The 25,705-nt window shown below is 39.4% G+C and overlaps 2 protein-coding genes across 12 annotated transcripts in view; one reads left to right on the top strand and one right to left on the bottom strand.

Annotated features, from left to right (window-relative positions):
• EPSTI1 (epithelial stromal interaction 1) overlaps positions 1-25,705 on the top strand; it is a 308,217-nt gene that overhangs the window by 203,694 nt on the left and 78,818 nt on the right. The window lies entirely within an intron of this gene.
• Positions 281-4,723, bottom strand: FAM216B (family with sequence similarity 216 member B). Its single transcript, XM_003913818.5, has 3 exons — positions 4,625-4,723; positions 2,180-2,304; positions 281-503 (listed from the first exon to the last, which is right to left on the bottom strand). Exons 1-3 carry the CDS (start codon positions 4,721-4,723, stop codon positions 281-283), a joined length of 447 nt encoding a protein of 148 aa, XP_003913867.1.

Raw genomic sequence — 25,705 nt, 5'->3', positions numbered from 1 at the left:
TTCTCTGGGAGGTTCTAATTCAAAGGAAACTTTTACTTTGAAAGCTTTAAAAGTCCTTTTACTCTACGGATGTTATGTGGAAAGGCTTGCTTACTCTCGGCTCCATTGCTCTTAAACCTCTTGGTCTTGCTGGCAAAATTTTTATGAATCAGAGATTATTTTTAGGTCTGGGGTTTATATTAGAAATTATTCACTGACATTCAACAAATATGCACTAAGCACCCACTAGATACCAGGGATACATGGGCAAACTTCCTGTTTCCAAAAATGCTGCCAAGTCTCAGTTCCTGAGCATTTGGCCCCTTTTACTTTGGGCCCTAAGTAGAACCACAGATACAGGTAGTACTGATGGACATCTTCTTGTCATGGCTGAAGTTTTCCGTGAAATGGTTCTTTGAGGAGCTACCTTGGCTGAGGCTCTCTTGGTTGAATCTCTAAGCACAAGAGCATAAGACAAGGCTTCCCGTTGAGTAATATAGCGTAAGGGAAAGAAATGAGAGAAACTTCAAAATCAGCAATTTTACAAAGCAAATAAGAAAACAAAACTGCAAACATTTACTTATGTGTACACAATTTTTTCTACTCTTGTGGTGAGCATGCCCAGATTATATGATCTTTGAAGACTGGAAGTGTATTTTTCTTCTTTTGCATTTCTCATTCAATAAGTTAATAAACACTGAGTCATTGATTAACATGTCAGATTATTTGGAAAGGGACTTGAGCCATGATATCTTCAATATCAAAACTTTCTTCAACCCGGAAAGATATGTTTGATCTCTCTCAGTGTTTCTCAACATGTAGTCTGCAGACCACCAACTGGTGAATCACTGGGCTGAGGCCACATGCTTTTTCAAAATGCTAATTAAAAATGCAGATTTATGACTCTAAAGACCTTCTGAATCAGGAACTCTGAGGGTTAAGCTTGGAAATCTGCATTTTGATAAGGTACCTGGTGGATTTTATATGCACTAAGCATTGAATACTTCCGCTTCTGGATTCATTGGCTTCTATGCAATTTTGCTATAAAAACAAAGCTACTAGATGATGCTTCTAGTGACACTTCAGACAATCATGTGGACCAGACTGAATCCCGGCGTCTCTGTTTACTATTCAATAGTTGCATGACCCTGGTCAAGCTATTTAACTTGTCCACGTTTTAGTTTTCTCTTCTGTAAACTGTAGGTCATAAAGACACCTGCCACGTAGAGGTGTTTGAGTGTTAAATACAATACCTGCAAAGTTCTTAGACGAGCACCTGACACGTAGGAAGCCCTCAATAAAAGGTACCTATTGTTATTGTTTTTATTAAATCAATTGCACAAACCACACTTTCCGTTTGTGTAAATACAAAAACAACAGCATAAAGTAGATGTGCTAAAGCCAAGTGAGTAGATTTTTGTTTAAAAAGCACTCTAGTGGAGTTAGGAGAACAGTATGATGAAGGGCAGCCAGCAACTGAAAGCATTTCCTGCCAAGAAAAGGGACTTTACAACAATTATGCCTTTCGGTAAGTTGATGCTTACAATTTGTGAAGGTCTTTCACAACCATTATTTCATTTGTGCTTCATCAAATCTAAAGAGGTTGAAAGAAGAGAGACAGCAGAGGATGGGGCTGAAAATGTATAAACTTCGGAGGTGACAGCTCTGGCTTGAAGTCCTAACTAACATTTATTACCTGTGTGTGATCTTGATCAAGTTACATAACCTGCCTGAGCTTCCATTTTCTATGCCATAAATTGGAGATAAAATGAGATATTGTATGTAAAGCTCTTGGCACAATGTCTGGAATGTGGTCAATGAGCAATAAATGTAACTATTATTGTCATGAGTAAACCAAGTTTCTGAGTTCGCACACAGCAAGGAGCTGAGCTGTGCTTTGAGCCTCGCCTGGTTTTGTAAGCCCAGACCCACTGATTTACTTAAGTTCCCACAAATCTCAGAGAGTTGACATTTTATCACAATCCATACTTGAATTTCTTTAAACCCTATTAATTTACCCATAAAACCTTGCTTTCCATTGTCAAGAATAAGCACTTTGAAACTTGGTTAACCAACTACTATGTTGATAAAATAGCACGCCAGTAGATGCCATTGTACTTGAATTATTTATCTGGAAATGACTTCTGGCTACAGCACAAGTTGATTCCTTAGGTGCTTAGTTTGGATCACGTAGTTAAACTTACCAAGCAGCTGTTGGTGCTGAAGGCTGTGAATGTAGCGGGTCTGCAGGGCCTCCCACTGGGGCCTGGAGTTGTAAATCCTCATAATGCTGTAAAAGTAGCGCTGTTGCCCTTGGTTGAGGTCCTGTCTGAACAGAACAGGTGATTTTGATGAGTCTGTGGAGTTCCACAGCATTCAAATTGTGATGTTTTCAAAGCTAACTTTTATGGAAATGAGAGGCTTCTCTTGCTAAACATATATATATTTTTTAATGTGCAACAATTGGAAAATAACAATTGGGGAGTTTCCTCTCTTCATTTGCTTACACAGCCTTCTGCTAATCTGTATGATGATGAAAATATGTGAGTAAAAAGTTCTAGGTAATTGTCTTGAACTGAGGGACATCTAAGGATTTACAGGATCTTATAATTTCATTGATCCTTATTGAGGAAAGTAGGTTGTAATAAGCTACACAGAGCTGAAATATGCTAGGCCTCTGGACTGGTAGAAAATTTCCCACTGAAAGTTCTCAAAAGCAAGGGAAATAGATGGATGAATAACGTGGTAAGGGTTCATTATATCATTAGTAAAAAGGTGCCATGAAAACAAACAATGTAAACAAGCTCCCTAAACAGTCAAGGAAAGTTTCCTAAATGAGATGATAATCTTATCTGAGTCTTAGATGAGGAGTTTCCTTAGGGACTAGAATACTGGTTCTCAAATGGCATACACAACACCTGGAAACCTGTTAGAAATTCTAAATTTTTTTTTTTTTTTTTTTTTTGAGTTCAAAGGGAACATAGAGTCTGATTGTGAAAAGACTGTTAGGGGAAGATGATAGAAACCTTTTAGCTATGTTAAGAGTTTAAGGATTAACTATCCTATGAGGAGCCATCAAAGTCTTTAAGGCAGTGACTCTCAACAGGAATGATTTTGACTCCCAGGGGACATTTGGCAATGACTGCGAAATGTTTTGATTGTCCTAATTGGTGAGAGGAGGAGGGGGTGCTCCTTACATTCAGTGAGTAGAGGCCTGGGATTTGCTCAGCATCCTGCAAAGCACAGGACAGCTTCCCACGCCTTTCCAACAAATGATCCAACCCAAAACACCATACTCTCAACTGACCAGGTTTGTATTTAAAAAGATGGCCCTGCAGTGGAGAATGGGCTCAAGGAAAGAGATCATTGGTAGAGAGACCATTTAAAAGGCTACTTTCTTAAAGGTAGAAAGAAATAAGAAGGGTCAAGACTTCAATTACTATTACATACCTAAGATATCTTAAGTGTTCATTATATACTGTGCTCAGCATTTTGCATTCGTATTTGCATGTATTTTGCATGCATAATCTCTTAATTTTCAACAATCCGAGGAGATGAACAATTTATTCTGTTCACTTTACAGATAGGGAAATAGATAGTGGCATCAACATTCTAGAAAAATCAAGATAAAATAAGTTCACCCTAGGCCAAAAAATTCAAAACAATAATAGAGCTTTCAAAATGAGTTAGTAACTATGCAATAAAAACTAAACTTCAGATAATTATATGTAAAGGTAGAGTAAGGTGACTTTTACCTGTTAGACATTTTGTGTGGGCCTGAAATTTGTGAGTTAGCGTTTTGTTTTGTTTTTATTTTTTTGGCCTTAAACTTAATATCGAAAATCTATCTGGAGTGAAAGTAGCAAAGCCAAGTGCTTCATAATTTGAGATACTATTTCAGCTTTAGTTTCTGAAGTAGATATTTTAAAGGATAATATATTTGAAGAGAATGAATTCCACTCCTGAATAACTAATTTTGCCTTTTAAAATGATTGAGAACAAGATAATATGAAAATTGGAAGCCAATTTCAAGAGCAGAACTCCAAAGTGCAATGGGAGTTTCCAAAGCAAAAAATGCCTACTTCTTTTCCTTAGCAAAACCCTAAACTTCCTAAATGAGAAGTAGCAGGTAACATTACTAATATTCTTACCCTGTTGTTGATCCTTCCTTGAGGGTTTAGGAGAGAACTGAAATTTTTACAGCCTATTTATTAGAATGACTTTAACTAACTTTGACTAAAAGGAGCTCTTCAAAAGGCAGCCACAGTGTGGCCAATTAGTAAGTTTCCCATTGCTGACAGTGGGTCAGCCATGAAGAGGTGACCGTCTACCAGAGCTCCTGAAATGGGGCGGGTGTAGGAGGTTACCCAAGGGCTCATTAATTCACTCATGCATGGCCTTCAACATTCAGCAAGGGCTTATTTTGGGACAAATATTCTTCCTAATGCTAGGTAAACAAAGACAGCAGAAAAAGTCCTCAGACCTTGAAGGACAGACAGGTCACTCTATCTGTGAAAGAAAGAAAGAAAGAAAGAAAGAAAGAAAGAAAGAAAGAAAGAGAGAGAGAGAGAGAGAGAGAGAGAAAGGAAGGAAGGAAAGAGAGAGAGAGAGAGAGAGAGAAAGAGAGAAGGGAGGCAGGCCATACCTTTAGTAAGGAAGTGTCATAGATGGAGTGAGGAACTCGAATGAAAAGAAGCTGTGGAACATTCCAGAGCTTTTGTTGTCTTTTCCAGTTTTGTGCCATCGTTTATCCTGTACCTCCAAGAAACAACAAAGCATAGCATAAAATTTCTTTTAGCTCAACCAGTTTGGGGATGTACTTAAGTAAATAAGTAAGCAAGTGAATGAATTTTTAAAAATGTAATTTGTTCTAAGGGATAGGAACATTTGCTCACATTTCCAAGTAATTGGACATCACCACACTACTTAATTCCACACCTTTTCTTAGTCTTGCCCTTTATTTATGAAAATAATTATTAATTATTTATGAAGTTAAGGAATAATTCAGAGCCCTTGTCTTTCTGTTTAACTGTTTGGAACAGCTGGGTTGTAGAGCATACTATTTTTATAATAGTAATTTTTTGATAATTTTAAATACTATCAATTATCATATCTGATTCTAAAAGTAATATATATTGTTTTGGAAGATTTGGAAGAATTTAAAAATTGAAGAAGAAAATAAGATTACTCATACAAGTTGAGCATCCCAAATCTAAAAGTCCAACATCTGAAATGCTCCAAATCCAAAACTTTTAGTGCCCACATGATGCTCAAAGGAAATGCTCATTGGAGCATATTGGATTTTGGATTTTTGGATTTGGGAGGCTCAACTAGCAAAGATAATGCAAATTTTCCAGAATCAAAAAAAAAGAGAAATATCTGGAATTCAAAACACTTCTGGTCCCAAGCATTTTGGATAAGGCATACTCAACTTGTATCTAATTATCTGTAATTATTGTTAGTATTTGGTTGATTTCTTTTTACTTATTTATTTATATATATTTTGTGAGACAGAGTCTCACTCTATCACCCAGGCTGGAGCACAGTGGTGTGATTATAGCTCACTGCAGTCTTGAACTCCTGGGCTCAAGCCATCCTCCCACCTCAGCCTCCTAAGTAGCTGGGACTACAGGTACACACCCCACACCCAGTTATTTTTTAAATTGTTAGTAGAGATAATGTTCCCCAGACAATGTTCTCCCTATGTTCCCCAGGCTGGTCTCAAACTCCTGGGCTCAAGTTATCTTCCACCTCAGGCTCCCAAAGTGCTGGGATTACAGGTATGAGGCACCACGTTGAGTTTCACTTTCCTCTTATTTATTTTTTCTGTGTACATTGTGTGTAATTTTAGAAAAGGGAGATCATAATTTATATGTTTTGTGCACTTTCTCAGATCATTAAGTATTCCTTAAAAATATGATTTTTAATGGTAGTATAGTATGCGTTTACATCATTCTCCACTTCTTGCAAATTTAGATGTGCAATTTTATAGCATTGTACTATAAAATAAACTATTAAACTTGTCATGTTTCCACTTGCCTGACAAAGACACAGAATAAAGGAGTCACATTTGCTATGATTAAGTCTCCTTTCCTGGTGATTTAGGGTTTAGGGTCTGAAGGGTGTATAATAATATGAATTTAACAATCCAGCAAGAGTAGACATACTGGAATCAGTTGCCAAGTCACAGAGTGCAAACCCAGAGTATTTTCCCCTCTGCTTACTCCTTTGTCTTTGTTAGCAGTGTGAATTACTGAATGATAGAAAGTAAGACCACAGCAAATCAAGCATAGTAACAATCTGCTAAACATAGATTTTTATCAATACCTGCACCACGTACTGACTGAAGAATATAAACTATAATAGAGGCTGTATGGCCTTTAGAACTAGAAAGACTTGAATTTCTTTCCTTCTGTAAGCCTCAGCCCTCTCATTCTTATGACAGCAGTTACAATGCCTACCTCATTGGGTGTTTGATTCACTGAAATCGTGAATATAGAATGCTCTCACTTTATGCCAGTTTCTTCTCTCTCTATCCAACCTTCATATATGTTCAGACACACAAACACATACGCACACATAGGTTCACAAACATACACGTGCTTAAGGAGTATTGTAAGACGTGTGGAGACTCATTTGAGTTCACACATTGAAGGTTCCATTCTTCCAGAAGAGAAATTTATTAGGAAAACATTAGTCAACATCTCTGTGTGTACTGTTTCTGCTATATAAACGTATAAATTAAACTATAAATATTTTAAATGTGTGCACTCTGGAAACCATACCAACCAAGATGTACTCTTTTAATATTTTCTGTGATTGACGCTTACGCTCTATCCTGTACTCAAATCATTTCAATAACCCTCCTCCCATTTTCCAGATCTGTAGAACAGAGAATAAATATGCTTCAAGCTGAAAAGATTTCTTCTCTCCTCAAATAGCATAAGGAAATGACTGATGCTCTTTCTTATGGCAACAATTCATGTATGCTTTTCTGGGGCTCCTGCTGAATAAATTTACCTATTGAAGTGGCCTATACCTGATACAATTTGATTAAAATACTCATGGAATTCAGAGAGAAAAACATCTACAAAATAATATATCTGAAACAAAAACACAGATTTGCCTAAAAAGAACTTACCCTATACTGTAGTTCCCCCACTTTTAAAAGCTGGCATTCATATTCGGTGTAGTTTTCTTATGCGGACTCTGTTCATATGGTGGTGGTGATGCAAGTCTGTTGATAAGCTGATATCCAAGTAACATCGTGTGATGGAACAAAGAGCTGGGGAAATCTGGCTTCATGCCTTTCTTCACTTCTGGGTAACATTCAGCTACACAGTTTGATATTTTTTCTCCAAATTTTGTGTCTAATCAGGTGTCATCTTCTAAATTTGCCATATCTGCGTTCTATGCAGATATGGGGGAGTAACACGCATACACCCTGAGATCCTAAATATTAAAGGTCAAGAAATCCATCAGGGCAATGGGCCATGACATAAATATTTCCAAAATTTGGAGTCAGTAGTCCCCTTCCCCATTGCTCAGGATGATGAAGGAAGGATTCCTGAATATAGAGGTATGGGCATGATTTTGACTGTGGTAACATATGAAATTATTCCATAGTTTAAGCTAAGTTCCTTTTCATTTTGTGGGGGAGTAAGATATTCTCCACATGTTATCTTAATTAGAGGCTACACATGATGATAATGAACCTGTGGCATAAGACTAGAGTCCACACGGACCTCATCCTTTCTTCTGTGACTGCATTATTCTACTGGCTTCCTTTATTTCTCAAGTGTCCTCCTTCTGAATGCCAGCTTATCTGCAAAGATGAAGAGTTCCTAGAGGAAAGGGAAGAAGAAATATCAAAAGAAAACACATTCAAAATTCTTAGGAGACTAAGGGGAAGAAAAAAGCAGGGAGATGAGAGTGATGAATCATATGCCTTAAAGAAGAAAGGGCTCAACAGATGCAAAAGTCTTGCATTTTTTCCCCAATAATTTGAACGCAGACCTCCCGGGAAATAAGCACAGCACAAACAAGTGTCTGTAAATGCCAGTGAATAACATAAAATCTTTCACTGGATCTGAGAAGTTGATGATTCTTTACCAAGAGATAAAGAACAGTTGTGTGCAGAGTTGACATTGTCAATCGAGTCTTCCTCAAATGTTGTTCCAGGATATGATGAAATTCATTCTGGGTGCACTGCATCTGCTGATGATGCACACACATGCTGAAATTCCTACCAGCTTGCATTGGACCCTACTCAATCAGGAGAACAGTAACAGATCTGGGTGTTTGACAGAGGGCATTTAATGTAAGGAATCTGTTATGAAAATATAGAAATGGGTTAGAGGAGTAAAACAAGGGGGGTTAGGTTGTCCAAGGATTGGCAATTGCACTAAACTATGATTGCACGTAGAGCTGGAGGACAAAAGGGAAAATGATTTTACCCACAGCCCATGGACACTGTGCCATAGAGACTGCTCCCTTTGGAGAACTGCTCCCTGAGCAGCACCTCAGGAACCTGCACTCACCAGGCACCCTTGCTTCTATGTTCTTTCCCAAACTGCTAATCCTACTGTTGCTGTCACCACTGTTGCTGTCCATGTGGCTGCTGCTGCTGGTACTGCCATAGGTGCAAGCAGAAAATAATTTTTTAAAATGGCTTCTTCCCTCCAGGCTTCATGTCCTGCCCTCCATTGGATGCCAGCTGGCAAGGGATTTTGGGAAATGTATTTTGCAGTCTTCCTACTACTCTGATAAAGAGAAGGGTATAGAAGAATCAACATGAGGCTGACAGATGGTGGACACTCTCTAACACAAACACAAATCTAAGAGGTACCTTTGGGACCTATGAAGTCAGGCAGGAGACTGAAGGACTTACAGTCAGTGTTTACCTAACATCACTGAAAGTTGTCATTTTATAAGAAAAGAGGAAATAAGATAAAACTAGCTATGTAGATGGTATCAAATAATGAGATATAAATTTGTAGACATATTTTAAACTTTAAGAATGAGGAAGTAATGTATATCCTAAGTTTGGGACAAAAAATGTTTTCCCAAAGAGTAGTTTAACATTTCAAAAAGAATTTAAACTGATTACAAAAAAAGGAATAGAAACACCCATAATCTAATTACTATAGGGAATATGATGTCAACTATTAGTAGAAAAGATGTACTATTTCACAGTTAAAATATTGGTACAGCAATGAGACTCACTGCTTAAGACATTGGCTATTTAGAAGGTGGGTGATAAAGTGTTTTCATGGAATACCAGGGTAAATGTGACCTCATGGGTGATACCAAGTGAGGAAGAGGAACGCCTGATTGGAATCCAAGATGAAGTTAAACTCTAATTCAAAGAAACCCACCTGCTAGAGGGAGAATGTCACTGTACATCATGGAGGTACACACTTTCCTGAAAAACTATGAACCCAGAAGGAAATGCTCTGCTCACATCCTTTTGCCAGGATCTTCTTAGCTGCAGAGATGCCCGTGAGGATGTCTCTGCTAGGCACTGACAAGCTCCCTTGACTACCCAAGCCCTCAAAGGACCTCCATGCTCCTTAAGGAAGAGAAGGCAGTGTCCCTCTCCCAACTCTACTGCTGTTTATCCCCTGGACTCTACTTAGTCTTCTAGAGTCTTGGTTGAATTTCATTTCCCATTGAGCTATGTAGTCCCTTGAACTTAAACTTTTTTGGTGGGGGAGGGGGAGTTAGTTATTCCTTATTATCTTGTTTTTACTTTGACCTCTTCATAGAAACCCCCTACTTTTCTGAGATTCCAAAACAAAAGCTGTCATGTACACCAAACCTATTGGAGCCACTGGTCACAAAAACAGGGTTATTTAGAGTCAGTCTTAGTTTGGATTATAAGAACCACTTTTAGTGAGTGAAAACTACTTGGGACACTTAGAAGCAGTGATTATCGGCAAAGGAAAAACTGGATGTGGTGAGATATGTGCTAAGACTTATGAAAAACAGATTTCAAACAATTCAGGAAAAAAGTCTAAAGTGGACTTGAGAAGGGAATATCCAGAGATTTAGTTTCAACCCTATAATCTCAAATAAAATCCATAGAAGAAAGAGATAAGATATCAAAAGAAACCAGAAGTCCACTGGGAACTCACAGAGAATTCTAGACTCAAGGTCAGGTTATTTTTAAAAATCATAATTTACCAAAAAAGATTTTTCATTAGAGACTAGCAATGGTTCTCTAAAAACAGATCCTGATAAGCACAACTGTTAAATAGGAGAGTCAGTACTCAAATCCAGGATTGCCTGAAATCTATGATTTCTTCCCTTGATCTCTGGAATGAAAAGGGAATTCAAGCAGCCCACACTATGCTATAATAGAACATTATCCCTTTTATTCAGTCATTACCTACAGATGAAATTCATGCCTCACAATTCTTTCTGTCCTTGGGTGTGTTCCATTCCCACCTGGAACACTGCTTGGCTGAATAAGGGGAGGCTTCAGTTTCACAAAGACGTATGGTCATAATTCTGGAGCAGGATATTAGTCTTACTATGCCAAGTCATTGGCCTTCTAATAAAACTCCTGGAAAGTCTTCATGTAAATAGGCATCCAGTGAGCCAGTCCAGTCAGCCCTTGAATATACCCAGTCATATTCAAATTCATAGTGAATATTGAAGTCTTTTTTTAGGTCCCTGGCTATAAAAACATTCTCCAAGTGTATTCTGATTTTTTAAAAAGTGAATTGGATAATAAATACCATGCAGCACTCCACAATGGATTATCAATGCAACTTTGTAAACATTTAAAAGATCAATACTGATCCCGGCAAGATGACTGAATAGGAACAGCTCTGGTCTGCAGCTCCCAGCCAGACCAATGCAGAAGAGGGGTGATTTCTGCATTTCCAACTGAGGCACCTGGTTCATCTCAATGGGACTGGTTAGACAGTGGGTGCAGCCCACAAAGGGTGAGCAGAAGAAGGGTGGGGCGTCACCTCACCCAGGAAGTGTGAGGGGTCAGGGAACTCCTTCCCCTAGCCAAGGGAAGCCATGAGAAACTGTGCCATGAGGGACTGTGCTATCCAGCTCTCATACTATGCTTTTCCCATGGTCTTCAAACCCACAGACCAGGAGATTCCCTCGGGTGCTTACACCGCAAGGGTCCTGGATTTCAAACACAAAACTGGGGGACATTTGGGCAGACACAAAGCTAGCTGCAGGAGTTTCTTTTCATATCCCAGTGGTGCCTGGAATGACAGCAAGACAGAACTGTTCACTCCCCTGGAAAGGGGGATGAAGCCAGGGAGCCAAGTGGTCTTGCTCAGTGGATCCCACCCCCATGGAGGCCAGCAAGCTAAGATCCATGGCTTGAAATTCTTGCTGCCAGCACAGCAGTTTGAAGTTGACCTGGGAAGCTCGAGCTTGGTGGAGGGAGGGGCATCCGCCATTACTGAGGCTTGAGTAGGCAGTGTTCCACTCAGTGTAAACAAAGCTGTCTGGAAGTTCGGATTGGGTAGAGCAAACCGCAGCACCACAAAGCCGCTGTAACCAGACTGCCTCTCTAGATTCCTCCTCTCAGGGCAGGGTATCTCTGAAGGAAAAGCAGCAGCCCCAGTCAGGGGCTTATAGATAAAACTCCCATCTCCCTGGGACAGAGCACCTGGGAAAAGGGGCAGCTGCGGGGACAACTTCAGCAGACTTAAACGTTTCTATCTGCCAACTCTGAAGAGAGCAGTGGATCTCCCAGCACAGTTCTGCTAAGGGACAGACTGCCTCCTCAAGTGGGTCCCTGACCCCTGTGCCTCCTGATGGGAAGACACCTCCCAGCAGGGGTCAACAGACACCTCATATAGGAGAGCTCCAGCTGGCATCTGGTGGGTGCCCCTCTGGGATGAAGCTTCCAGAGGAAGGAACAGGCAGCAATCTCTGCTGTTCTGCAGTCTTCGCTGGTGATACCCAGGCAAACAGGGTCTGGAGTGAATCCCCAGCAAACTCCAGCAGACCTGCAGAAGAGAACCCTGACTGTTAGAAGGAGAACTAATAAACAGAAAGCAATAGCATCAACATCAACAAAAAAGACAACCACGCAAAAACTCCATCTGTAGGTCACCAACAGCAAAGACCAAAGGTAGATAAATCCATGAAGATGAGGAAAAACTAGCGCAAAAAGGCTGAAAATTCAAAAACCAGAATGCCTATTCTCCTCCAAAGGATCACAACTCCTCACCAGCAAGGGAACAAAACTGGATGGAGAGTGAGTGTGACGAATTGACAGAAGTACGCTTCAGAAGGGGGGTAATAACAAGCTCCTTCGAGCTAAAGGAGCTTGTTCTAACCCAATGTATGGAAGCTAAGAACCTTGAAAAAAGGTTAGAGGAATTGCTAACTAGAATAACCAGTTTAGAGAAGAACATAAATGACCTGATGGAGCTGAAAAACACAGCATGAGAACATTGTGAAGCATACACAAGTATCAATAGCTGAATAGATCAAGCAGAAGAAAGGGTATCAGAGATTGAAGATCAACTTAATGAAATAAAGTGTGAAGACAAGATTAGAGAAAAAATAATGAAAAGGAACGAACAAAGCCTCCAAGAAATATGGGACCATGTGAAAAGACCAACCCTACGTTTGATTGGTGTACCTGAAAATGACGGGGAGAATAGAACCAAGTTGGGAAACGCACTTCGGGTATTATCCAGGAGAACTTGCCCAACCTAGCAAGACAAGCCAGCATTCAAATTCAGGAAATACAGAGAACATCACAAAGATACTCCTTGAGAAGAGCAATCCCAAGACACATAACCATCAGATTCACCAAGGTTGAAATGAAGGGAAAAATGTTAAGGGCATCCAGAGAGAAAGGTCTGGTTACTCACAAAGGGAAGCCCATCAGACTAACAGTGGATCTCTCTGCAGAAACCCTACAAACCAGAAGAGAGTGGTGGCCAATATTCAACATTCTTAAAGAAAAGAATGTTCAACCCAGAATTTCATATCCAGCCAAACTAAGCTTCATAAGTGAAGTAGAAATAAAATACTTTACAGACAAGCAAATGCTGAGGGATTTTTGTCATCACCAGGCCTGCCTTACAAGTGCTCCTGAAGAAAGCACTCAATATGGAAAGGAAAAACCAGTACCAGTCACTGCAAAAACAAATCAAAATGTAAAGGTCATTGACACTGTGAAGAAACTGCATCAACTAATGGGAAAAATAACCATCTAGCATCATAATGACAGGATCAAATTCATACATAACAATATTAACCTTAAATGTAAATGGGTTAAGTGACCCAATTAAAAGGCACAGACTGACAAATTGGATAAAGAGTCAAGACTCATCAGTGTGCTGTTTTCAGGAGACCCATGTCACATGCAAAGACACTTACTGGCTCAAAATAAAGGGATGGAGGAAGATTTACCAAGCAAATTGAAAGCAAAAAAAGTCAGGGGTTGCAATCCTAGTCTCTGATAAAACAGACTTTAAACCAACAAAGATCAAAAAAGACAAAGAAGGGCATTACATAATGGTAAAGGGATTAATGGAACAAGAAGAGCTAACTATCCTAAATATATATGCACCCAATACAAGAGCACCCAGATTCATAAAGCAAGTTCTTAGAGACCTACAAAGAGACTTACACTCCCACGCAATAATAGTGGGAGACTTTAACATCCCACTGTCAATATTAGACAGATCAACAATAGAGAAAATTAACAAGGATATTCAGGACTTGAACTCAGCTCTGCACCAAGTGGACCTAATGGACATCTACAGAACTCTTCATCCCAAATCAACAGAATCTACATTCTTCTCAGCACCACATTTTACTTATTCTAAAATCAACCATATAACTGGAAGTAAAACACTCCTCAGCAAGTGCAATAGAATGGAAATAATAAGAAACTGTCCCTCAGACCACAGTGCAAACAAATTAGAACTCAGGATTAAGAAACTCACTCAAAGCCACACAACTACACGGAAACTGAACAACCTGCTCCTGAATGACTACTGGGTTAAGGCAGAAATAAGTAAGTTATTTGAAACCACTGAGAACAAAGACACAATGTACCAGAATCTCTGGGACACAGCTAAAACAGGGTTTAGAGGGACACTTAAAGCATTAAATGCCCACAGAAGAAAGTGGGAAAGATCTAAAATTGACACCCTAACATCACAATTAAAAGAACTAGAGAAGCAAGAGCAAACAAATTCAAAAGCTAGTAGAAGACTAAAAATAACTAAGATCAGAGCAGAACTGAAGGAGAGACAGACATGAAAAACCCTTCAAAACATCAGTGAATCCAGCAGGTGGTTTTTTGAAAAGCAAAAAGAAACTATCATCAGAGTGAACGGGCATCCTAGAGAATGGGAGAAAATTTTTGCAATCTATCCATCTGACAAAGGGCTAATATCCAGAATCTACAAGGAACTTAAACAAATTTACGAGAAATAACCCCATCAAAAAGTGGGCAAAGTATATGAACAGACACTTCTCAAAAGAAGACATGTATGTGGCCAACACACATGTGAAAAGAAGTTCATCATCACTGGTCACTAGAGAAATGCAAATCAAAACCACAATGAAATACCATCTCACACCAGTTAGAATGGCTATCATTAAAAAGTCAGGAAACAACAGATGCTGGAGACGATGTGGAGAAATAGGAATGCTTTTACACTGTTGGTGGGAGTGTAAATTAGTTCAACTATTATGGAAGACAGTGTGGCAATTCCTCAAGGATCTAAAACTAGAAATACCATTTGACCCAGCAATCCCATTACTGGTTACATACCCAAGGATTACAAATCATTCTACTATAAAGAAACATGCACACGTATGTTTATTGCAGCACTATTCACAGTGGCAAAATCTTGGAACCGACCCTAATGCCCATTAGTGATCAACTGTATAAAGAAAATGTGGCACATATACACCATGGAATACTATGCAGCCATAAAAAAGAATGAGTTTATGTCTTTTGCAGGCACATGGATGAAGCTGGAAACCATCATTCTCAGCAAACTAACACAAGAACAGAAAACCAAACACCACATGTTCTCACTCATAAATGGGAGTTGAACAATGAGAACATATGGGCACAGGGAGGGGAACATCACACACTGGGGCCTTTCATGGGGTAGGGGGCAAGGGGAGGGATTGCATTAGGAGAAATACTTAACGCAGATGATGGGTTGATGGGTGCAGCAAACCACCATGGCACATGTATACCTATGTAACAAATCTGCACATTCTGCACATATATCCCAGAACTTAAAGTATAATTATAATAATAAAAATAAAGATGAATACTAAAAACTATGTTTTCACACAGTGTCATTTCCTTTTGTTGTTATTGTTGTCGTTAATAAGGATAGGGTTCTGGGACTTTTAGATGCAGATCTGGTGTTTCAGCATTTGACAAAGTGCCTTGTGAAATCCTCATGTACAGATAAGTGCAATTTGAAACTTGTTAAAATTTTATACAAAGGGATGTTGGCTAATGGATCAATGACAATTTGGACAGGTTTTTGGTGGCATGCCCTGATCTATTCCATCATTTTTTCAAGGACTTTAATGAAAACACAGTAGTCAAGCCTATCAGATTTTCAGATGACAGAGATCTAAATGGGATGGAAAACACAGTAGGTTACAGAATCGGGATACAGAAAGACCTTGACAAGTTAAAGTGATGGGCTGCATCTAACAGGATGAAATATAATAACAATAAAAACAAGAATCTGCATCAGAGTTTCATTGCTAGTTGGATGAATACAGAAAGGGAATGGGGTTTAGGGGCTGTTCAGGCACAAGGGAAGTGAATGCAAGATGAGTTAATGTGGCTGCTAGAGGGATTCACAGGCTTCATCAACAGAAATATAGTTTCTAAAACAAGGGAGAGGCTGGGATGGCCCTGATGTGCCTTGTGCTGCAGTGCTGTGTCCACACAAGGGACATAGGGAAACTGGGATGTGTAGATAAAATAAAGGTGCCATGCTATAGGATATGCTGGCATATGTGTTAGACCTACCAACCCTGGAAAAGACCTACGGCAGAAGGGGCTAGAGATGGACCATAATGTCACAAAAAATATCCAAAGGACTTGCACATCTAAGAGAGAAGAGATTTACTCTGTATATTCCTAAAAAATAAAACTTAGGATCAATAAGTAGAAGCTATAGGGATACAAATTTCTAATGGAATGGACAAACATAGGAAGGAATGAACTTCATATTGCCAGAAGTCTTAAGAAAAATAGGCTCACTTGATGAGGACACTGTACCGGGTATTTAAGCATTACACTGGGTCACCAACTCTATAATCCTGTTATTCTTAAAGCCATATATTACTCGCTCATCCATCTCACGAGCACCCCCACCATGCCATCCTGCGCCTTCTGGATATTACCCATCCTTCTATCCATAAGTTTCAGCATTCTAAGTTGATAAAAATAAGAAAATTGGTCAATTCTTACATAACTGTTCTAGGCTATACACTCATTTAAGCCTCTCAACAATACTATGAGGTATATACTGTTAATATTGTCATTCTTTCCTATGAGCAAATGGAGGTAAATGAAGGTTAAATAACCCATCTGTTATGGACTGAATGTTTGTGTGGCCCAAATTTGTAGATTGAAGCCCTAGCCCCCTACATGATGGTATTCAGTTGTGGGTCTTTGGGAGGTGATTAGGTTTAGATGAGCTTATGTGTGTGGAGTTCCCGTGATAGGATTAGTGTCCATACAAGAAGACGGAGAGAGACCAGAACTGTTTCTCTCTCTACCATGTGAGGACACAGTGAAGAGGCAGCCATCTGCAAGCCAAGAAGAGAGCCCTCACCAGGAACTGAATCTGCTGGCCTTTTGGTCTTAAACTTCCCAACCTTCATAATAGTGGAAAATAAATGTCTCTTAAGCCACCCAGTCTGTGGCGTTTTTTTCCAGCAGCCCCAGCGAAGGTGCAGCACATATCCATGCAGTTGGGAAGGAGGAGATTTGGGACCTATACTTGGGCAATCTTGCTCCATGCTGCAGCATCTGTGCCCTTTGTTTGTGGCATGAGTTTAGCTCTAAAATGAGGAGTCAGTGGAAAGGTGCTTGTTTCAGCTCTTCTTACCATTTGTGTAGGAATCTCACTTTTTTTTTATTTTTTTGGGCCCAGATGTATTAAGGAGACAGAGAGGACCATGAAAGTCCATGGAAGATGGTCGGACTAAAAAGATTCAAGATGAAACCTCCATTACACATGGAATATTGCGATATGGGGAGATGGTGCCCCTAAAGTAAAGGAAGATTCTTTGAAGCAAATGAAGCTATGGGGAACATGGTTTTGTGGAGGGACATCCTAAACACTTGGGTATCTGCTGAATTAGCAGGCAATGCTGACTGAATAAACCAATGATGTCATAAATAAAAATATAATACACAACATCTGCTTACAAACCAGAAATAATTCTGGGAATTGTCAAATATGTTAGCTTACGTCATAAAAACAGAAAATTCTTAGAGTTAATTAGTTCTAGGTTTCTATATTGACATGTATTACTGAGAATACATTCAACTGCTGGTGCCTAACAAATTGCAGCTTAAACAAATAAAAACATATTCTTGTCACTTTATAAGAAATGAAGGAAAATGGTTGGTGGTATTGGTTCATTGATTTGGGGGCTGGTGTCTGTGATTCCCTTGGCCGCCTTCTCATCATGGAAAAGCTGGCTACTTCATTCAATATCAGGATGTGGCACTGAGCAGGGAGTTTATCTTCATGTACCTTTCTCCTACCAGAGAGTAAAACTATCTCCCAGAAGCTTCTCAGGCAATTTTACCTAATATCTCACAGGCAGGTGTATCAGTCAGCTGAACAACCAACCACAAAATTATCTCAGGGACATGCAGCAATACATGTTTATTTCTATCTCATATTTCTGCAGGTCGGCTGGGATTTCTCTACTTTAGGCTGCAAGTTTTGGCAGATCAGCCAGGGAAGCTGCTCTACTCGAGTCATCTGTCTCTTATTCTTGTGTGACGTGAGCTACCCAGGGCATGCATTCTCATGGTAAAAGTCAGAAGCTCCCTAAAGGGCAAGCCTAGGCTTGGAATTGACACACTTATCCTGCTGCCCATATTCCAAGGTCAAAATCACTGTTGCAGGAAAGTATGCTCTTCTCATGGAGGTCACGGGAAGGGGGTAAATATTTGCTGAAGGATAATCTATTCTGCCACAGAAGGACTGGATTCAGGCCGATTCCTAGGCCAGAGGTGACCTTGACCATCCCAGAAGCTAAAGGACATTTATCCTAAACACACAAAACATTTATCCAAAACTACTGATATAGTTTGGATATTTGTCCCCTCCAAATCTCATGTTGAACTGTGATCCCCAGTGTTGGAGGTGGAGCCTGGTGGGAGGTGTTTGGGTCATTGGGATGGATCCCTTGTCAATGGCTTGGTGCTCTCCCCACAGTAATGAGTGAGTTCTCACTCTATTAATTCACATGACAGCTGATTATTTAAAAGAGCCTGGCATCTCTCTTGCTCTCTTTCTTGTCATGTGACATACCTGCCCCTGCTTCGCCTTCCATGGTGATTGTAAGCTTCCTGAGGCTTCACCAGAAGCAGATGCCAGCACTGTGCTTCTTGTGCGGTCTGCAGAACCATGAGCCAAACTAAACCTGTTTTCTTTATAAGTTACCCAGTCTTGGGGTATTTCTTTATAACAATGCAAAATGGACTAACACAGCTGCTAACAAGGAAGAAAGAGGTAAATGGCTTTTAGATAGGCAAGGAACAATGGGGTTGTGATCAAGAAGGAATTTTTATAGTTTTATCCACATTTTTAAATACAAAAGCACTAACATGCAGTGTGTTTAAGCAAATAATTTTCTTTTTCTGCTTTGTACTAGGGAAGACGATGAGGAAGAGAACTACCATTTATTATGTGCCTAGTATATGCCAGAAACTGTGCTAGGAACTTAAGATAGGCTATTTTATTTATTCTTCATAACCCTTTGAGATAAATATTATTTTTGTAGTTTTTATGGAGGAAAAATAATGGAGACTTTGAGAAGTAACTTGACAATGTATATATATCATACAAAATAGAGCCAGGATTTATCCCAGGTTTGTTGGCACTAAGGCTTTTATTCTTTCTATTATACCATGTTGTTTTTATTCAATTTAATCGTTATTTCTAGAACATTCTATGTAGAGTCTCATAGAATAAACTTAATTCCCCTCACAGAGGATAGTTCCTTCTTTGCGTGAAATGAGTAATTTTCTCTAAGTTATTGCCTCTGAAGGTGAAAAATAGTTCCTTCAACAATCCCTTGTATCATGTGTGTAACTTCCGTGATATTGACATTTTTTAGAAAGTCTCTGTGTTGTCAGATGTAGAAGAAGATCCCTTAACCAAAACAATGAAGACTAGTAGCTGGCTTGGTAATCCCTGGAAGGCAATTGAAGCAGGAATTATTTTAAAAATAGTGGCTGGCTATGTTGGTGCAAGCCTGTGATCCCAGCACTTTGGGAGGCCCAGGGAGTAGGATTGCTTGAGACCAGGAGTTTGAGAACAGCTCGGACAACATTGTCTCTATAAAAAACGGAAATAAAAAATTAGTTGGGTGCAATGCTGCGTGCTTGTAGTCCCAGCAACTGGGGAGCTGAAGCAGGAGGATCACTTGAGCCTAGGATATCAAGACCGAAGTGAGCTATGATGGCACCACTGCATTCCAGACAGAGGGAGATTCTGTTGTTAAAAACAATAGTAATAACAATAATGTTAATAATGCTTATATGTTTTAAACATATTATTTTAATTCAAAACAGATATTAATACTTTCATTTTGTAATCTTTGAGTTAGGGCCAGGGCCTTTTATTTGAGCACAAGCAGCACTCAGTATTTGGCAGGATGCACTAAAACTACTGTGTTAATTACAAGGAGCATTTGGAACTGTGCCAAGATGGATCTTTGATTGTCCCAATGGCTAGAGGCTACACTACCATAGTGTTTAGTGGGTATAGACCAAAGAGGCTAAATGTCTCAATTTTGAACAGTCCTGCTAAATGAACCAACTTATCCACAATGTCAATAGGGCTCTCATTGAGAAGCCTTGGATTGTTTGGTTAATGGGATTTCACATTAACTAACATAAAACATTATTATTGCACACTTTTAATGCATCATCCATGATTTCCAGTTTTGTTTCCTTAAAATGGAAGGAGATATTGTAAGACATTCGTGAAACAAATGGGATACAGGATCCTCCTAGCTTTTAATTACTTTTTCCTTCTTTTGGAAGTATCTTATCCACATCTTAGTGGGAAGCACTTTTTTCGTGACTCATTTATTAATTCTTCCAAGTCTTTTAACTTAGTTTTTGTAGAAACTACTTTTGTAATCAGTAGCTTTTATAGTATTTAAAGTGTCTGTATAGTATTTAATTAAAGTATGTATTTACAATAACAAGTGCAATAACATAAACAGGTTTGGGAGCTCACCCACCTTGGTAAGTACACAAAATAACTGGGACCACCATTAACTAATCAGGAGATTTCACACCAAAAATACTGTTTCGGAGAACTTCCACTAAAATATGCTTCCTGGAATTGCCATTAATGATCTAAGGAAAGTCCCTGGCAGCCCAAATTGCAGATGTAGTAGATTGAAATCTTCTGTGGTTGAATTCCCCATCAGGCTTGTTGCTTATTCCTCTTTTTTTTTTTTTTTTTTCCAGTTTTGCTATATCTTCTGCTTTTGTATCTTTTGTTTTGTTTTTCAAACCATTTATTGGTTATTCAGTATACAACATGAAACCCAGAGAACAGTAGCCTAATGAAACACAGCTTTATTTTCCTTGCAGATAATGAGAAATGGCTTTTCATCCTGGCGTATCCTTAGCATTTTACTGCATTTGGTTCTAGTGCTCCAGTTGCAAATAGCTCACCTTGGTGAAGCTGACCTGAAGATATTTTAGAACTCTGCTCCTTAACTAATGGCACAAGTGTCAAAACTCCAGCCTTCTACTCCATCTAATGTTGGAGATTAGCCCTTATGGGCATCATCTTCAGCCCTTCCAAAACCTATAGGTAGTTATACTATCTCTAGTTTGGCAGTTTGCCCACAGTTGCAAGCTTGGCTCCCTAGTTATTCTGACATCAAGTTAGAGACAGTAAAGCCTAGAGATTAAGATCACAGGTGTTTGAATCAGAAAAATCCAAGTCCATATTATTTTATCTGAATACCTTTTGGCAGATTTCTTAACCTCTCAAATGGTTTTAGCTTCCTCATCTGTAAGAAGATTATTTCAACAATTCCCATATATATCAGGCTTGTTCTGAGCATTAACCGTGATAATGTAAGGATAGAGCAAGTGCTCAATCCGTGGTAAACTTGCACAGTGCTTATATGTCAAGCATGAGTCTAATAACTTAACATATATCATGTTTAAGCCTCACATCAACCCCATGAGCTAAGTACTGTTAATCCTATTTGATAGAAGAAAAATCTGCAGCACAATTGGGTTTAATGACATACTCAAAGTCGTAGAGCTAAGTGGTAATCCCAGGGTTTAAGCCCAGGCAGGCTGGTTCGAGAGTATGCCCTGCTGACCGCCACACTAGGCTGCCTCTATATTGGTAGTTCTTACCATTGACGTTATTGTCCCTCCCTACATGATCTCGGTAAAGGGAAAAATGAAAAAAGATTGAAGCTTCCTTTTCTGCATGAGGTCATTCTTCCTCCTTTCTTTTACCACTGACTTATGCTCCCCTTTCACCTTTCCTGTGCAGGAGGTAAATTTATAGCCTCTTCTCTCTCTCTTGTCACTCAAGCCCAGCTCTCCTCCTTATTCCCACCTCGCTAGAAACTTCCTATGCCACTCCATGCCTCTAATCTAGCTTTAGCACCCGACAAGGCATAAACTGACAACAAGTTTCTTGTTTGAGGCAATTGGAGCCAGTCTCCTTGTGTTTTCTAAACTCCTAAATCTCACTGTGCTCTTAGAGACTGCCTTAGATTGTCAGCAGCCTTTCAAAACATGTCTCCCATAGCTACACACCACGAGTGACCAGATTAGACGCTTATGAACCCAGTCACTTCCTATGACTTGGATATTGTACTTTTTTTTTCTTTTTTTCTTTTTTTTTGAGATGGAGTCTTGCTCTGTCAACCAGGCTGGAGTACAGTGGTGGGATCTCAGTTCACTGCAAGCTCCGCCTCCCATGTTCAAGCGATTCTCCTGCGACAGCCTCCTGAGTAGCTAGAATTACAGGCACACACCACCACGCCTGGCTAATTTTTGTCTTTTTAGTAGAGATGGGATTTCGCCATGTTGGCCAGGCTGGTCTTGAACTCCTGACCTCAGCTGATCCACCCACCTCGGCCTCCCAAAGTGTTGGGATTACAGGCGTGAGCCACTGTGCCCAGCCTATTGTACTCCTTTTTATACTGTCTTTGACCATGTTGGCTCTCTTAGAAGCCATATCTGGATAAGCCAAGTTAAATTATATTAAATTTACGATCAACTAAAGCATCACAAGAAAATCTTCCAGGGATGATCATCTCATCCTGTAATAGTAAAATAGATATTTTGTTACTTTTAGCCTTACTAAATTTTATCTTATTGATTTTACACTTGCATCCAACACTGTCAAAGTATTTGGTTGGTTCAAAAGTAATTGCAGTTTTTGCCACTTGCGGGTTTTGCCATTATTTTTAATGGCAAAAATCGCAATTACTTTTGCACCAACCCTAATAATTTTGATTGTGGATTATGTTATCTTTTATATTAGCTACTTCTAAATGTTCTGCATGATCTGAAAATCTTACATGTGCTATGTTGATTTTTAGAAAAAATCCACTTTCATGGCAAACAGATATCTCTTGAAAAACAGTCATCACTTAGAGTCAGCATGAGCTCACCAAGACCAAGTTATGTCATGCTTCCCTCATTTCCTTTTCAGTAGGGTCATTATTCGGTTATAGGAATGCTACGCATAAATTGTACTTAACAAAATCTCTGATTATGTTGTCGGGAATAAGAATGTGAACTATAATCTTGAAGATGGTGCGTGCTAGGAGAAAGCTCATTCAACATCTCTACTAAAAAAATACTGATCAATGACTTCAGATCAAACTAGATGGTGTCTGTATAGGAACATACAGCAGTTCAGCACTGGACCTTGTCTTGTACAACTTTTGCATAAAAAAAATTGCAGTGTACTATGCATGAATAATATATAATAGTATAATCTTACTCCCGCTAAAAAATTGGGATACTTTAAAAATCTCTCGCACACTTGCTTTTGTTCAAGAGTGCCTACAGTGCTTTTGATGTTGATCAAAAGCACCCTTACTACCTGAGATGCCATTCAGCTGGTCTGGAGATGTGAATACATGCAAAGTGTATGGTGAATTGCAATTCCTTCTTTATATTATTTACTCTGCCTGGTGCTTTCAAGTTCCCATTTTGTTTTTCTTCTTGGAGAAGACAGAAGCAAAATAAGAGTTGAGTGATTCTGCTGTCTGTCATTTGTTAAAGTGTATTCAACATTCCTCAACCCTCTGTGTGTTTATCTGTTTCTTCTTACTTTCCACAGTTAAAAAAAAAAATCCTCTTCTGTTGTTCTGACATTGTTTTCAAGTTTCAACTCATTCTGGAATTTTGCGTATCTGACATCATTTTACAGGTCTGAGCCACTTACTCAACCAGTTTATAGAGCACACATTCTAATGGAGGAAGGTAGACAATAAACACGATAAAAAGGTGAGTTATATTGTATATTAGAAGGCAAGCATAGTGGAAAAAATACAGGAGCACAGAGATTTGGAGTTTCAAGTTGGGGGTGAGTTGCAGGTTTAAACAGGTGGTCAAGGTCTCCTGGGTGGCCCAGCATCCTCAGTGAATGAGGAGACTTGAAGGAGGTGAGCAGTGGGCGATTCCTTCGTGACCGATACTAATTACATGTCTCTTTCTCCTTTTATGCATAGGCACTTATGTTCTGAATCAATTGTAGAAAACAAGAGGCTGTCACATTTATTACCCCTTCAATTTTCCACTAACAACCCTCTCTCTCTCCCATCGTCTTTCGGTTAGGGACTAAGATCCACAGACTAAACCTGTGTCCAGTTCTTAATTTCAGCTGTCAAATAATCTTCTCTTAGCACACTGTATGCACTTAGCAAATAGTTATTAAATAAGTAGAAAAATGAACCAAGGCCACTAGCTATTATTGACTCTCACTAGTGAATAATAAAATATAAATAATAATTGATATTAAAGCTTCTGGGAATATAATCCCTTGATTGGGATTCTTTGAAGAAATACAATGCAAGACAGAAAGTAGACAAAGACAGTGGGTGAGGGGTTTATGGTTTGGGGCTGAACCCCACCCTCCATGCAGTGCTTTGAGAAACACCTTGAGATAGGTGGGCATTGAAGTTCACCCCCTGAAGCTGCCCCTGAACTTGGGAACTGTACACTCAGACAAGGATTCTGTGAGAATAGGGAATGGGAAAATCACCCATGAAGTATTTTCCGTGTAGCTTTTAATTTTTCCAGCGAGCTCTGCTGTCAGTCACCACAAAACAAACAGCAAGCAGTTTTTCCCAGGGTCCCACATCTTGGGCGGGCTGAACGCGAAAGGCCCTTGCCAAAAATTCCTGAACGGACTATGCTGTTAGTAGGGAAACAAAACAGCAATTCACAAATCATGGGGTTCTAACATACTGCGTAAAAAAACTATCTGGAACACACTTTTTTCCTTGGCTTGGAATAGGCAAATGGTGGAAACCTAATGCACTCTGTATTCTGTGGACACAGATAAGGAGAAAAAGTAACTTAGAAGATAAGTGACCATATCATTTTTTGATGTGAAAGGGTCTCTACAATTAATCAGAATGGGAAATAGGCATAAGCCAAGACTTTCTTAGGCAAATGAGAATACATGGTGATCCTATGTAGAGGAAAATACTACAGGCAAAAGTATACAGAGAAGTACAGGTAAAATTTAGTATTTTTTTTCCTACAGCCCATTTTATACACCTTTGACACTGCTATCTCCAATCACAGAATCACCGCATCACAGAGTCATAAAGCTCAAAGTGGGCTTAGACATTATCTATGCCCATCTACTCAAAAGAAAATCCAGGCACTCAGTAGTATAAGCAAGCAACTGGAAGCTGGTTAGAAATACAGAACCTCAACTGGGTGCAGTGGCTCACGCCTGTAATCCCAGCACTTTGGAAGGCCGAGGCAGGCAGATCACCTAAGGTCAGGAGTTGAAGACCAGCCTGACCAACATGGAGAAACCCCGTCTCTACTAATAATACAAAAATTAGCCAGATGTGGTGGTGCATGCCTGTAATCCCAGCTACTCAGGAGGCTGAGGCATGATAATTGCTTAAATCTAGGAGGCAGAGGCTGTGGTGAGCCAAGATTGCACCATGGACTCCAGCCTGGGCAGCAAGAGTGAAACTCCATCTCGAAAAATAAAAATAAAAATAAAAAAAGGGAAATGCAGAACCTCAGGCCTCAACCCATACCTGTTGAAAAAGAGTCTGTTTTGACAAGATTCCAGGCGATCCATATGCCTATCAATGTTTGAGAAGCACTGATTTAAGCCTTTTAACAAATTAGGAAACTGACATTCCAGGAGATTAAAAATCTTGGTCAAGGTCTACTAGTTATATCCAGGGCAGAATCTCATCTATTCCATCATGCTAGTTTTATTTCCAGTAG

The sequence above is a fragment of the Papio anubis genome, chromosome 15 (assembly GCF_008728515.1).
Source record: "Papio anubis isolate 15944 chromosome 15, Panubis1.0, whole genome shotgun sequence".
Lineage (NCBI taxonomy): Eukaryota > Metazoa > Chordata > Mammalia > Primates > Cercopithecidae > Papio > Papio anubis.
The sequence above is the reverse complement of the archived record's forward strand: the minus strand, read 5'-3'. Positions and strand labels throughout refer to the sequence as shown.